Raw genomic sequence first — 17,041 nt, forward strand, 5'->3', positions numbered from 1 at the left:
CAAATCCACAGGACACTGGGTGCTACAATGCGCTCTATAGCCACCTTACGTTCCGTTTGCCGTTGTCGCCGCGTCTAGCTTGCAAAAATCTATAGCCACCTGCGCTTGGCTTGCCTTTTATATACCGACAAGTCAATAGCTCATTTCCTTATGTATACGTTCATAGCTACTCATTGTAGCCGATACCTTATGAAATTTACTTAACTCTTGCAGAAAATATATAAATATCGTGAAGGAGTAAGAATACACAATTCGCTCCAGTTCCAGCCGCGTCTAGCTTGCTAAGTACGCAAGCTCTATACCGGCTAACATAACATAGGTGCTTCAAGGAGCGATGCAAGTACAAAAATGCTTGAGTGGGTACAGAGAACAGGATGGAAGTTGGTAACTCCTTTCTCACGTAATACACAAGTCGCTGGAAGCGCCTCGTGCTCTTATATCCCTTCCACAATCACAGCTCCACAGGCACGCGCGGGTTCACATATGAATATTTGCCTAATTCTTCGGCAGCACAAACTAATACCTTTGATTCCATAATTTTCTCAAAAACAGGCATAATTTGCAAATGTCTTAAATATATCACTAGTGTATGACTGGCGACTACATGTTTTATACGTTCTCACTTTTGAGGGCTTTGAAAATTTGCGTCAATAAAATACCTTTTTCTTTCTCACCAGCTCGGTCGGTCCACCATCTTTATTAACTGATTTACATTATTTAAATCTTTTCAAATTTAGGCCTGTGTTTTATGGCATTACTTCAGTTACGCTAGAATATAGTAAACATCCTGACAATTTACCTAATGTTTTTAGCATCCAAGTTCAAATCTCATTTCCTGACTTGTTTCTCACTTTCTTCGTAAATTTAACTAATAAAATTATCTAAAACAGTGTCAATTATTTTGAATCAGCCTGTATTTTTTAAATGTTTGGTCTCATATGCAAGACAAAAAAGGATATCAAAACAGCATTTTAAGGAAAGGAATATCTCTTTATATTCAGATCCATATGCACTATTACATTATTGAAAATTTTTATTTTATTGCCTAAACATTGTTTTTGTCTGATTCTTTAAGACTTGTTTCATTATTTCTAACTAGCTGGGCGTGGTCCTTATGGATCAGGGCAGGAATGGAGAAGCTCTGGAACAATTCAACAAAGCTTTGGATTTGGAGCCAGATCACGAAGTGAGTATCTTATTTGAGTTTATAAACGGGTATTGTATTCGTAGACACTTTTGTAAAGATAAGTAAAAAAAAAAAAAAACTGTTTGTAAAGTTGTCCACTCATTATTAATAGTTTTAAGAAATTATTATTGTAACCAAATCTATTTACAATACAATATATTGTAGATCATAGAATGAAATTCAAAACTTATAATTAAAATAAATACACTGCGTCAAATTTGTCACTATTACTTTAGATTTCAGGCTTATTTTTTGTTATTTATAAAAATTGTGTAAATAGATTTCGAAAATTTTATTTAATATTTTAATATTGCTAACAGTCTTATCAACCTGTTAAGATTAAGACAGAAATGTGTTTTTTTTTTTTTTTTTTTTTTTGTTTAGGTAGTAAAAAATAATTTCAGTAATTTGCTTTGTAAAAGAAAGAGGGAAGGTTTTGCGTAAATAACTATTTATTTTTTTAAATTATGTAACTTTCCTTGAAGTAAAATAAGATGTAAAACGATGAATAAAAACATAATATATACTGAAACCGAATGAACTTTTTGAATCCCCCTTTGAATTTTGATTTACATATGTTTGACTTACATATATATGATAAAATATATGTAAATCAAAATTCTGGGATGGGAAAACTACGGCCTGGGGACCAACTCCAGGCCTGCCTATCCGAGGCAAGTTAAAATAAATATATATTCATATATTATATATCCATCTTCTTTTCTACTTTGTTTAAATATTTTTTTCCTCCTTTTTTTCAAGGGACTGATGATCTCTTTACTTTCTCTATTTTTGTTCTACAAAACATACATTGACGAAAATAGCAACCACAGACAGCTTTCAATCAGTAAAGTGTTAAAAGCGGAAGTTCTTTATTAGTTACAGTTGTAGATTGGTGCCAACCAGCGTTATCTCTTTCTCGGGGAGCAGACATATGGGAACCCAATATAAGTGAATTAGACCTCTTAGAAAAAAACTTAAAACTTAATAAAACTTAATCTGTTTGCTGGGCAGCTAGCTAAGAACGACTTGTCTCCCGAGGTTAAATCCAATACCCTCAGTAAATAAAGAGAAGCGTAGGAATTATGAAGATGACTTGAAAAAACTGCATTTTGAGTTCGAACTGAGATTTCAAGACAGTGCCATTCAAACAGAATTGGATATTTTTAACCATGCCTTTCAACGTAAATTGTGAAGCAGTGAGGTCAGATTTGCAGCTTGAATTAAATGAGTTGCAATCTAACAATCATCTTAAGAAGTTTTTTTTTTTTTTTTAATTATGCCAGAGTTTCAGAAATCATTATCGAAAGTAAGTTTCCAAAATTTAATATCTCACGCCCAGAAAGTCAGTGCAGTGTTTGCTTCGTCTTATATATGGGAACAAGTGCTTTCAACTATAAACCTTACAAAGAATTATTTTAGAAGTAGACTGACAGATGAGCATTTAGCTTCGTTCCTTAGAATCAGTACATATCACTTCGAACATCAATATAAGGAACTTTTAAACATGAAATCGCAATTTCATTCATCTCATTAAAATATTTAAATTGTGATACTTGTATATTGTTTTTAAAATTTTAGAAAAATTTATCTTGGCCCGCCAAACTTTTCTTTTTTCCGATTTTTGGTCCGCGACCGAAAATGTTTGCCCATCCCTGGTATAGACGTTCCTTGTCCCCGCCGTCACGTTTTCGTTCTTCGCACGTTGTGAGTGTGTATGACGTTGTCTTCAAATTCCAATCATTCTATAAAAATTGATGCAGGGGTTTACAGTGCTATAATGTATTTAATTGCAATCTGACAGAGCTCACGAAGATTAATTGCAATTCAATGAAAACAGCTTCATTTTTTGGTTGAAACATAATGTCTTTCTAAAGATGTGTTTGACCGGCGTTGATGGCATTCGCCATGTGTTGTGTGTGAAACGCTTCAGGTGTAATGTAGAGTATCTTCGTGTTTGGAAAAAATAATATATGTGCTTTACAGAACAAATACTTCGACGCAATTTTGCAACATATTTTTTGTGTCATCATAATTCTTTTTGAAGAAGAAACTGGGTGCTTTAGTGTTGCATGTGTTTAGCTCTATGATATCACGCGGTAATGAACGATCAGAATGTGAACGGCAGTTTTAGTGTAACTATGGTAAACATATATAATTAAGAAATTAATGAAATTAATACAGTAGCTACTAATAAATAAAGTTAACAAAATGTGTAAATGTATGCTTAGTATGTGCTCATGAGTAAAGTAAAATAGCATTTACTTTACTAAAGAGTAAAGTAAAGTAAATGCTATTTTATTTACCTGTATAACAATTTCATTTACCTGTATTTGCGTGTTACATACAGGTAAATAAAATTGTTTTCATGTTATTGAATGTTAAAGTTATATGGGAAATAATTTTGGTATTTTTTTTGCAATTGGGTTGTTGCATTTTCACAACGTATTAAACGCTTATTTCTAGATAAAATTCATTTGCTTATTGCGCACTCTCAAAAATAATAATTAATAATTAATATTGGAAATGCTATTTTATATATTCAACATAACCTTCGCCCTAACATTTGGCCTATCACCCCAATAATTTTTTAATTAGGTTATTTCCTTTTCCCATCGTGACTATGTGAAAAAAAGCATTTCGAACTCTGTCATTTCAAATTTTATACATTTCATATTATTCTTGTATAGCTCTAATAACGCAGATCCTTACATAATGCTTCAATTAATTATGAAACTATTTAAATCTGGAAAGTGATGTAACTAGCCAATGGGGACAAATTGTAACTGCAATAATTCTAAAGAGAACTTGTATATGAAATTGACACGTAGCATTCACTCTCTGCATCTTTGTCTAGCTAGATTGCTGTCGTTGCTTTTCTTACAGCATTGTTTCAAAAAAATTTAATTCATTCACCAATAATCGAGCTTAGCACCAATTTGTTAGTATTGAATCAAAAACATTCTTCAATAAGAGTAATGAAATGTTAAAATCGGCCATGGTTGTATCTACTTCTTAATGCATCGGTTGTCAGCGTCAACGACTGTGCTCTTAACATCGGTGCGACATTCAGATTATTTCACTTATAAATATGCTCCTGGCATACAAAAAGACAAAACATATCTGGATGCGTTCATGCATATCCCAACGCCTCAAACATACAGGAAGGCATTTAGTAAATACAGTCGATTCCGGTTAATCGGACCACATCCGGCAGCAATCGTTTTGGTAACGAACATGTCCTATGTTGTAAGACGGGACGTGCTATATGAAGCAAACAGTAAATGTACATGTAAATCATGTACTAAAATGTAATTATGACCTTTATTGTGCGGTACACACGTATGGCGAATATACATGCAATACAAACAAAAACTAGAGTCGAACTTTTTCCATTGAGAAAATTAATTTAGAAACAAATTCTAAGAAACGACCTCCACGATACTCAGCATGCAAAGCACAATAAAAACAAGTTCTTACGAAGTTGCAGTCAACATTTGAATAACTTTATCCAGTGTGATCTGTGGCGTTCTCTTGACAGATTGCACGTGAACGAAATCGCCAGAAACATCTAACGTAGCAATGGGACTGGCTTCATTTCCCTCCTGCATGAAATACTGATCCAAAGTTTCAATACATTTCCTCGCATCCTGTCTTGTCACTTTCTCGTCTTGTGCTTTCTTGAATTTTATGTCATGTGTAGATTTCCATCGAGACAACCAACCGTCCGTAGCTTTAAAGTCATCGTGGCCCAGCTTTTTATCGAGTTCTTCTGCTTTGCCTTTTAACATTGGGCCGCTTACTCCCACAGCTCGTCCAGTAACAATGGCAAATCATTCATTAAGAGCCTCATCAACGTCTGGATTCTTGCCTTCACGCTTCCGGTTTTTGGAAGTTTCTCCTCGTCCTTTACATTTTGCCCATTTTTCTCGCAGCTCATTCTCTTGTTTTGTCAAGCGTGAAATTAGCGTCAACTTTGCGAATCCCGTAATATCCACCAACCGACGCTGACTAGTGTTCGTGGTTATTGCTTTATCTTATCCAGGAAACCAATTTTTTCAGCTAACGTCAAGTCACAAGTTTTTTCAGCTAACGCGCACAGTTCGCAGACTAAAGTGGTCTGAAGAAACCTTGGTGTTTCGGATTCAAGATGTTGAGGTTAAGAAGGAGATAAAATGCTTGCCATTCAAAGCTTTGGCACTAAATTCATCCCAAAATGGTGATGAAATGATAGCTTTCTCCTGTAAACTTTAATCATGGTTGACAGCCGGGAATTCCATTCAGCTGGAGCCGGACACTCTATTGCTCATTTCCTCGAAACTCGGAGGCGCAGGTCAAAGAAAGGTCAAAGAAATGCTTTTTTCATGCACTTTAAGGAATTCCTGACCTTTAATAAAGCATTTTCCTGGGAAGCCGCAATTACAGATCCTCCCATATGTCGCAGACCACCAGTACATCCGCTGTACGCGGCCGACTTGTGGCTTCTGTTTCTTATTCGCGCTCACGTTTTTTGGTCCGATTAAACGGAATTTCGGTCCAAATAAACGAAAAATATTAGGCTTATTAAATATTAGTACATAGGATTTGTTTCGTGTTTCTAGGATTTGGTCCGAAAAAGCGGCTGGTCCGATTATCCGGTGGTCCAATTAACAGGATTCGACTGTATATCATCAAACAAAGGCACTTGGTCAGGCAATTTACAAAGATAATGAACAAACTATCAGATATAGGCATAAACCTGTGTCAAGTGCACTAACATCCCAGGACCTTCTTAGAAGCCAGTATTTATGTCAAGAATACGTATTCTAATAGTAAATATTATGTCAGGTATTACTGTCAAGTATTAGCAAGTGTTAAGTCAGTATTATATTATGTCAAGTATTATATCATGTCAGGTATGTATTAGGTATTATATTATGTCAAGTATTATATCATGTCAAGCATGTATTAAATATTGCATTATGTCAAGTATGTATTAATATTGTATTATGTCAAGTATGTATTTAGTACTGTATTATGTCAAATATTATATCATTATAAGTACAATGCATTAAGTATTATATTATGTCAAGTACTACATCATGTCAAGTAAGCATTAAGTGTTGTATTATGCCAAGTATTATGTACAGTATTATGTCAAGTATTGTGTCAAGCATTACGTACAGCTTCAGAGAATGGTGGACGTGGCGCTAAACCGATTAACCACAATGGTAGAGGAATAGTGCCCACGTCCCCCTTCACTCCCTCACTCACTCTAGATACGTTGGATCTTCGTATTGATAAGAACATTTTTGTTGAATTGATAAGAGCGAAGCACTCGAGAGCTACTTGCATTAAGCCGGCATGCCTTCCTGAACGATTTACAAATGGTAATTGGCTTATACTCACGATGGGGCAAGCCAGGAAATCCTCCCAATAGCCAGTTTGTTTCTCGAGGGTTGAACCGGATTGAATAACCATTGTTCAGAAGACGTTACCTACTAACGAAAGGGGAAAATTAAGATAAATGGCATTATGAAATAACATCACGATTCCAGTATATCAAGACATCCATAATTTATTATTTCAAAACAAACATTATATTTTTTTTTACTAGCAGCTTCGCTGCCAGCCTTCGTCTGGCTTTTAAATGTACCGGGAAAATGGCTGAAAGGAACACCAAACGTTAAATTTAAAAACTGCGTCGAATTTTACTCTGCAGAACAACTTCATAAAAAAGTTATTATGTATAACAAAATTACAATGAAATAAGCAATATCCCTTAATACAAATATTAATTATCCTAATTAATAAATTATCCAACCTTCCTTTGCAAAATCTTAAGAACTGAAATGGTATAAAGGAGGTTAAGAACTTTGTTTCCTAAAAAAATCACTCAAAACTTTTCAATATCTTAAAACAGTGAAATGAGCAATAAATAGCATTAAGAAACAAAAAAAAAAAAAAAAAAAAAAAAAAAAAAAAAAAATTCTGAAAAGCAAAGTATAATTATTGATATTTTATCTTATATTTTCAAGAGAAAAAAATTACAATGAAATAAGCTATATCCTAATAAAAAAATTAACCAACTTTCCGTAGAAGAAAAAAATCATGCAAAAGTTTTCAATATCTTACAAACAGTGAAATAAGTAAAAAATAACATGAAAACAACTCAAAAAAACATAAAATTCCGCGCAGAATTTTACTCTGGATAACAACTTTATAAAAAAAAATTAATAAAAATGTATTATATATATATATATATAAATGGCAATGAAATATGCCAATCTATTAAAAACAGTGACATAAGAAATACGATGAAAAATTGTTCCCAAACCCATATTTCTAAAAGAATGAAACTATTCAAAATGATGCAATTTCATCAAAAATCTATGGACAACAATAAGACAGGAAAATTGTTGCCAAAATCACATTTTTATATGTAAAAATGACAATGAAATATATATAAAAATGAAAATGAAATATGCTAATCTCTTAAACACAGTGACATAAGAAATACGATGAAAAATTTTTGCCAAACCCATATTTCTAAAAGAATGAAACTATTCAAAATAATGCGATTTCATCAAAACTCTATCAACAACAATAAGGAAAATTGTTGCCAAAATCACATTTTTAAAGATGTGAGATGTGAAAAGTGTACTCGGAAGCTTCATTTAAAAAAATTTTTTTTTAAATACAAAATATGATCATTTTTTCAAAATTCCTTTTGTAAAAGCAGTCGCAAGGATGAAAGTTTAACGTGTCCAAAAATCAAAGAAAAATAAACTGTACATTTTTAAAAATAAACGTTTTTTAGAAAAAATGCTGTTGAAAAGGTGTTAAGCTCCCTTTGTTAAATAAATTCGTATTGAATCGATTTATTAAAACACGAAATTTATTTTTAGTTCGTAAAAAAGCTAAGTGCCTACGTTTGATGACGATGTGAAAATGGAGTGTGTAGAGTAAAATCTCGCCTTCCTATAGCCCATTATGTCTCAAAATGACGCGATTTCGTCACAAAACATAAAATTAAAAAAATTCTAATTCGAATTTCGAAAAAATCGCTTCGAGGTGCACTGGCTCTTGTCTAAATGCACCTATGTTCCAAATTTCGTAGCCGTGGATCTATTAGCCTACGTGCAGCGCGAACGAAAGACACAGACACTCTTCGAAATCGTTGAGTTTGTTTATCAAAAATTCTTTAATATCTGACAAAATATGAAACAGATAATAAAACAGATAATAAATTCCAAATTAGGGCCTTCAGATGCCCATATCTGTTGGAGGATTACGTTATTCAATATTTTATGGATCTAGGTACCGTTGTTTTATTCCAGTGCGAGAAACATACCTACATTTATGCAGATTCTTCATTATTTAATTTCTTTACATCTAATACAGGGCTGCAATATTTGGTGGCAACAGTTTGAAAAGTGATTCAACGCAGAAAGTGACTCAACGCAATATGCGATAACGAAATTAGTAGCTCTTTTGGGCTAAAAAGATGAAAGAGATCAAAACTGCTAAATATGAATATGCAATACGTGAATTATTTAAATTAAATAATGTGACATTTCTTGGGAAGAGTGAAAGAAATTTTGAGTTATAAAATTTCTTATATCTAAACATTTGTGATAAATAATATTGAAACATATTTGTGTGCGTATTAAAACTTCCTAAACTAAAAGTTCTCCCACATTTTAAAATTTATTTACTTTCTATGTATTTCTTATTATTTAAATTCAGTAAAAAACAAAAATGCTCACACTGTTATGTGCCCTCGTGGGCAGATGCATCTTCGAGTAGGATTGATAATTCTATAACTATTGCATGCAGATTAGATAAGGGCATAAAAACCTTGACCGGAACATAACAACATTGTTCAATCACCTTTAAAGCAAAAAATGTACGATTTACGAACACATAACAATAAAAAACTGACCTCATCGAGTCGGGTAACTCAGGGAAGTATATATATATATATATATATATATAGGTATTAAGTGTGGCCGATTGCAATGGAAAAAAGGAGGTGCACAACTAGATGTTAAGCAGTCCCATATACAAAATTTCAACTTTCTAACGCTATTCGTTTTTGAGTTATGTGATATTATATTCATGTGTCATAAAATTTTTTTTTTCTGAATCCATTTTACAATCTCTTTTTGAAAAAAAAAAGCCCTTTATTATATCTGTACATACAGATGTCATGCAAAAATATCATTTAAATGGATTCTAGAGTAGTCGAAATGAATATTTTCATTGAAAGATGGTCTCCGAAGTTTTTCGCGGTTACATTACTTCCTTTAGTTTGTACAAGGAAGTAAAAACAGACTTTTGTAAAAGAAGACTAAAAACCTATGACTATCGGAAATCCAGTACCAGATTTATCAAGAATTTTTGTATTTGATTATTGATTTCTTTCATTGGTTTTGTTATTTTTGCCACTGGGAATCATTTAATTTTTTTCTTTATTTTTAAGAAATCTCTAGAGCTGTCAGCCATTCTGATGCATGAATCTGGAGTTCCAAATCACAGAAAGCTAGCAAGAATTCGGTAAGCACATGAAACAGAAAACTTATTTCAATTAATCCAAGCAATACTTACCACCATGTTATGCACATGAAATTATTTCATTATTTCTTCATGGTGTAAATTCAAAATAAGAAGAAAAGTAATATTTGTTAATTTCCAAAATAAACCTAAGACACTATACTGATTATTAAAAAACGTAACTATAAAATTTTCTAATAATTTTTTCTGATCAGATTGGTACTCGCATGTACCAATCTGGTGTTTTCGAAACTGATCACTTTAATGCTCATCAGTAATTTCAGCTTCTCAGAAATACTGGTTACCCTTAATTAAATGACGGTTACTTAAGTTACATGTAGAATTTGATGAAACTCACACAGAATGTGCTTTAAATGGCTAATCTTAACCCGACTGCGTAATTTTTTTATCCCAATAGGTTAAAAAATTGCGTATTTTTTGTTATACATTTCAAATCAACATATACAAAAATTTTTTGTAAAAGAGTATTTTTTTCAATATAGAATTAGATCATAGAAAATGGCTATCAGAATACTGAAATTGAAAAATAATGATACAAAAGGAAAATTTTGAAAATTAATATTGGTTAAATTATGATTTATTTCATGAAATACAAAAGTAAAACATATATACTAATGAAAACATTTGCATAATGTAATATTTTGCATATCAATTTTGTACAACTGTCGAACGTTTTCAATAGAAACTGAATTTTCAGATTCATCACTATCTGCAGAGGAATCGAAGAAATTCTCATCGGTTTCGCTATAACTATCTTCGATATACTTGAAATCAAAACTACTATCAGTGTCGGAAATATCGTCAGGAATATAGGTTACATCACTCGCGAAACGCTTCCTGCCAGACATATTTGAGCTCTGAAAAGCGCACGGAAAATGCTGCATTACGTATTCTTGTATATTTGGCAGAAATGTGGACAACTAACGCCATCTGTTAGCCGACATCTCAATAAACAATTAAACATCACAGGAAAGGCGAAAGGAAACGTTTGAGCGGGGAAACAGCGGATTGCACTGTTAAATAGACGGCAAAAATTCATCCCCGCGGAAATAGCGGGTTGCGCAAATATGTTGCCCGTGGAAATCGCGGGATGCGCAACGAGAGGGTTAAGCCGTTAATCCTAATTTCTTGATTTATTATCTATACAGCTAGTTTCACGTAACGAATCAATATTGAGATAACGCCGAAGGTAATTTATTTTTACTTTTAAGGTAATTGTGATTATTAGAATCTATTTTGAAATTGACAACTCGAGTACATAAGCTTCTATCTTTTCCTTTTTAATGTCGAAAACCTTATATATTTAATTTTACATTAAAAATTAAAACAACATAAAAGTTGCTTTTAAAAACAACAATTAGCAATTATGGAAGATACGCTGGCGATTTATCGTGAAGGAACCTGGCAAAACAGTTCGAGAGATAGTTGCTATTGCTTAGATTATTGATTTTTTTCCTGGACATTTATTTAAAAGAAAGCAGCGATTGGAAAAAAAAAAAAAAATAGGTAGAAATACTTTATTCGATGAATATTTTAATAGGTGTTGAGTTTCTTTTAATTATTAAACACAATTTAAGATGTAAATTTTCTATAATTTTTTTTTTTTTCTCTTTTCTTATAATGTCTGTTTTCTATTACTTTTTTTAGCATAATTCTTCTGATCTCATTTATATATCGGTTGTCATGTCTTTTCAACACCTCGATTTATCTGAAAATATTTGCCTTATACAATTAACCATCTTGATAAGAAAGATCAACGGGGTCGTAGTATAAGAAATCTCCTAAATAAGCAGGTAGTTAACTGGAAGACAGAAATATGCTTCTATTGAAGAAAGCTTCTTTATTCACACACATTTTTCTCCAACGACATTCGTTCAACATACGACATCGCGACTACTAGTCGTAAGATGCTTTAAATCCTTTTGGCTAAGACACGAAATGATGTCTAAGACACACATTTCTTCTGTAGAGAGTAAAATAATTTCTTTTAACATCCAAATTTAATTATTCCAATTTTTACTCTCGTAATGTAACATTCAAAAAACGTTTCGAAGAAGCATATACAGTCAATATTTTAGACATCCAAATTTTTCCTTCCATTAATTTATTCTTATTCCTTTATGTCTTTGTAATGTCAGTATAAAGCCAATTCTCGAACCAAAGACTTTTTTTTTTTTTTTTTTTTTTTTTTTTTTTAAGATTGGAAAATATGGTTAAAACTAATGTACTATAAATGCTGATTAAATTTTATTTCTCCTATTTTATCTCAAATATGCTACGGATTTGTCATAAGTTTAAAGATGCAAAATAAAATTAGATTATGTCTAATGAATTTGATAAAAATATCATTGTTCACTTTTAAATTTTTTTATATTTAAAACAGGTTGGAAAGAATTGTCGACAGAGGTAAAGAAACGGAAAGAGTGTACATTAATTTAGGCCTCGTAGCAGTTGAGAACAAAAACTATCAAAGCGCCGAAAAGTGGTTTAGGAAGGCTCTCCTCGTAAGTAGTGTTCTACTTGCAATTTTTTTTTTTTTTTTTTTTGTTGTCATATCTTTAGAAAAATATGCTGCTAACTAGTTCCTAAATTACCTTAGGTCTAAATATTATTTGTCTGCTTGTTTGAGTACAGCAAATTACACGAGAGGAGGAATGCCTTCCTAAAGAACATTTTATACACTCGGAAGGAGAGTACGATAATATCTCTATTATCCGCTATCGTTCGAGTCCGGGTCAAACTCCCAGTGTTCATCGGCGTCATCCGCTCGACCATTAGTGGAAAAGTTCGAAACATAAGAAATGAGGTACAATCTTAACAGCATAACATAAGCGATTGTTTGATGGTGGATTTTTGACTTTGCTGGAAATAAATTTCTATATCAGTACTTGGTTTTTCTCATAGAAATTCATTAATACTACATATTTTCCAGGAATTAAAAAAAAATCTAAAATACGTTTTTGCATTCCCAAACCCACACACTTGTCACTAAGCGCGCCTCCAAAGTGAAGACACTAGTATCTACTACTGTTCTTCATCAAGCACAGATTGGTTTGGTTTATTTGATTATAGCAAAGCCTCGAGGGCTATCTGTATAAGGGGAGACATGCCTTCGTGGAGGACTTTCTAAGGTAAACTTGCTGGTATACACGTTACACATGAGGAAATTCACGAAACCACCCATGCAGCCAGCCCGTTCGCAGAATTCGAAACTCGGAGCGAACTACCAGTGTTCAGATACTTTACCGCTCTGCAGTTGGTGGGCCACGAAGCAGAGAATGGCAAGGCAATGAACTGGTCAACCCACAGACTTTATTCTCCTCCTCGAGGGTCACGTGTCAGTTAAGCTGCAATCACGTTGAAATTCACGTGAGGAACACTGTTGCCATATCGATGGTCGGGATGAGAGGTTCAAATCTTAAATATATTACCATCTGTTACATGCATTTAGTTCAAGTGGAAAATTAATTTCTGGCCACAGTGTCTGTCCAGGCGGTGCATTTTCATAATTTATCCCTAGATTGCCCTGCGAGTTTTTCCTGTTTTTTCGCTGATAAAATTACTAAATTCTCAAAATTATTGGTAATCACAAATTATTAAATATGTATTACTTATTTACTATTAAAAACATCAATTATTTAAGCAGATCGTACCCACAGCAAAACATGTGACTTATTGGGATTAAGGCTCATTTGGCGGAATGAGAAGCGAAAGAGTTGACCAGCTCATGCAAAAAAGTATTCCATAATAAGAAAGACGAAACAAAATTTCTATTCTAAAAATCTAATCAAATTCCAAGATCCAAATTATATATAAATCCTATTCTTTACCGAGAATGCTTCGCAACCAGACTAGAAAGAAATCTTTCAAGGTCAGACAGCCTTCATTTTTCTATCAAAAATGAACAATAAATGGTTATTCCATAAACTTTACTTAATAGATAATAAGCACGACCAATACCTGATGAAAGATAGTGTAGCATTAGTATCTCTATTCACTCATATCTATTCACTCATACTTATTCATGTGTATCTCATTATCATTTCCATGATAGCAAAATATTAATAATCATTATTTCCCTACCACTAAATGGATTAATAAATAAATAAATAGATAGTGAGCAGAACCAATACCTGATAACGGATAGTGTAGCACTAGTATCTCTCTTCACTCATACTTATTTACACGTATCATCTCATTACCAGTTCCATAATAGCAAAATATTAATAATCCTTATTTCCTTCTAACTAGATGGATTGATGAATAAATAAATAGATAGTGAACACAACCAATACCTGATGAAAGATAGTGCAGCATTAGTATCTCTATTCACTCATACTTATTCACATGTATCTCATTATAAGTTTCATAATAGCTAAATATTAATAAACGTTACTTTCCTCTGGCTAGTGGATTAATATATAGGTAATTAGCACAGCCACTACCTCATAACAGATAGTGCTGAAGTAGTATTTCTGTTCAATGAAAATTATTTACACATTATCGTCATCAGTTTACTGATGGTTATGAATATTAATATTGGTTATTCCCCTACAACTAAGTGGATTAATAAACAGATAACGAGCCACCCAACGCTTGATGACTGATAATGTAGCACTGTATTTCTCTTCACTGATACGTACTTACGCGTCACTCATCATCAGTCTCATAAATGCTGCAGGCAATAATAACAGTTATTTTCCCCTACGTAATCAGCGATAACACGGATAACCTATAGTGGTGAGTTGGAATCTCTTCAATTACGTCTAATGTACATAACTGGTAATCAGTTCTTAGATAGTTGTAAATATTAGTAATCATTATTTTCCTCTAACTAACTAGATAGCAGTAGTATAAAAAACAGAAAATAATAATACAGTCAAAAGTCGTTAATCCGGACTCGTCGGGACTTCGGCGATTCCGGATTATCAATTTTTCCGGATTATAGATCATCAGTTTAAATCTCGTAAGATGGCATGCAGAAATTCTAAAATTAAAAATATGAAACCGTAATTTATGAAATAAAGAACAATTATGATCTAAAGGGTATCAAAATTTACAAAAAAAAAAAAAAAAAAAGCTTAATATTTATTTGTTTACTTTATTAAACATTTCTTTCAATGTAAGTTGTTTAAGTTGCTTCGTTTTATGTGATAATACTTTCTCTTTAATTCTATAAACAGACATAATTTCTTGTTCAGTTAAAAAGTTCCGCTGTTCAAGTCCTGTTAATTGCTGTGCCGAGAATACCGACTAACTTGTCAATCGAAATTTGTTCGTTTTCACTAACCTCTCTGTAACATTCTTCATGTCTTTATCCATTTTTTGCAGCAATTTCACTTTTTGTTTGTTGGACATTGAAACATACTTTCGTTTTGTAGATCCTTTGGAAGTTCCAGCAACGAAAATTCTATTTGACATAATCGAAAGTTCAAGTTTACTTTTATAAAATTGCTCTTACAGTCTGCAAAAAATAATAAGTGGGATCCTATTAAGGAACAACGCAATCATTAACATTAACTGAAATAGATAATTAGATAATTTTAGCTACACCGTCCGTTATACATTAAACGCGCAGGCGAAAACGTATTCTGCGCTTGCTCATACGCATATTCGCAGTAGCCAAGTTCTTACGTGCACGCGTAAAACGCCTGTGCGCATGTGCTAACGCGGCACATGCGCAGAAAGGTTTTAGCTTTGAGGTCTGGATTATAGATCATTCCGGATTATGGGTGTCCGAATTAACGACTTTTGACTGTAATAGTAAAATTCTAAATGTAAGTTTATAAGGTAACTATTAAAATAAAGTCTACTTAGCCTTCTTCTTTTGTGGATGAATTCTTGGCTTGGCACTTAACTAGAATTCTAAATTTGCCAACATAAACAAGGTGTTAAACTTAATTAAAAATTTAATACCTCAGCACTTTATAGAGACAAAAATAACATTAATTAAGATTTACCCAACATTACCAACGAGGTCTTAGTAATGCAAAGACTTTAATGAATATTTTTGAATATTACTTTTCAACCCAGAAGGCTTTCGGTGACCTTTTTCAGAACATATCTATATATGTACCTTTCTGCTTCTTTTTTTTTCATCCACTTGCTATATGCTAAGCATTTATTTATATTTTTCATTTCATGGCAAAGCATTCTAGCTGTAAGTTAAGTTATATTTTCTTTTTATTGCAGAAAGATTCTGTTTCGAGAGAAGGTCTTTTCAACTTAGCATTACTTTTATCGGAGCAATTCCGAGAAGCTGAAGCTATATATTTTTTGGATCAATTGTTGCAGGTAAGTACCACGCAGTCGCTGATCTTTCTTTTCCTTTCTGGTCTATATTTATTCTAAGGTTAGCGAAATGCTCAGACCCCGTTTATCTCTGCAAAATCGATTTGACGAATCCTATTAGAATGTCGTTATTCCATGAATAAAAGAAAAGCCATTGCATTATTTAAACATTCATATCCAGCAACGGTTCACCAATATCTGAGATCAGTTTACCAATATTCTATAGCTTCTTTTATATAGAAAGCATGTTGGTGATATGGGTGTTTAATCTACTGGGTTAAAACTTTTACATTCTGACTAGTTTGACTGACATTAAGCTTCTTGTGGACATTTTTATTACACAGTGTGGCAACTCTCAAAGTGTGGCTCATGATCGATCAGAGAGGGACAGGACACAGTTTTTCATAAGTCTAAAAATACTCTTTTTATGACACAAATATGTACAAAAGGACCATAAAAATCCTTATATGGTCTTTATTTTTGCAAAGATTGATCGCAGACACATATTTCTAGTTACAAAACTGTTATTACATAAATATTTACACCAGGATTACAGAAGGTCTTTATGTGAACCTCTATTTTCGCAACTATTGTTTGTACGCATATACTTCTAGTTACAAAACAGCTATTAAATAATTTTTTCACTAGGATTACAGAAGTCTTTATGCAAACCTTTATTTTCGCCAGTATTGCTCAAAGACATATATTCTTAGTTACAAAAATGTTATTACATAAATATTTACACCAGGATTAGAGAAGTCTTTATGCAAACCTTTATTTTCGCCAGTATTGTTTTGCCAGTATTCTCACTTACAAAACTGTTATTACATAAATATTTACACCAGGATTACAGAAGTCTTTATGCAAAACTTTATTTTCGCCGGTACTTTTCCTAGGCATCTATTTTCAGTTACAAAAATGTTATTAGATAAATATATAGTACATCAGGACTACAAAAACCGTTACGAAACCATTGGTCGTAGGCATACAGTGTCTCAAAAAAGTGAT

General features: G+C 32.6%; 1 protein-coding gene across 1 annotated transcript in view; it reads left to right on the forward strand.

Annotated features, from left to right (window-relative positions):
- LOC118195312 (protein O-mannosyl-transferase TMTC3-like) overlaps positions 1 to 17,041 on the forward strand; it is a 580,765-nt gene that overhangs the window by 549,789 nt on the left and 13,935 nt on the right. Inside the window, exons 17-20 of the mRNA XM_085827263.1 lie at positions 1,100 to 1,186; positions 9,651 to 9,724; positions 12,126 to 12,246; positions 15,935 to 16,036. Coding sequence (XP_085683389.1) covers positions 1,100 to 1,186; positions 9,651 to 9,724; positions 12,126 to 12,246; positions 15,935 to 16,036 — 384 coding nt within the window. The remainder of the gene's footprint in view (positions 1 to 1,099; positions 1,187 to 9,650; positions 9,725 to 12,125; positions 12,247 to 15,934; positions 16,037 to 17,041) is intronic.

Source organism: Stegodyphus dumicola, chromosome 11 (genome assembly GCF_044657685.1).
Source record: "Stegodyphus dumicola isolate Sdum_Otavi_A_Nest chromosome 11, ASM4465768v1".
Taxonomy (NCBI): domain Eukaryota; kingdom Metazoa; phylum Arthropoda; class Arachnida; order Araneae; family Eresidae; genus Stegodyphus; species Stegodyphus dumicola.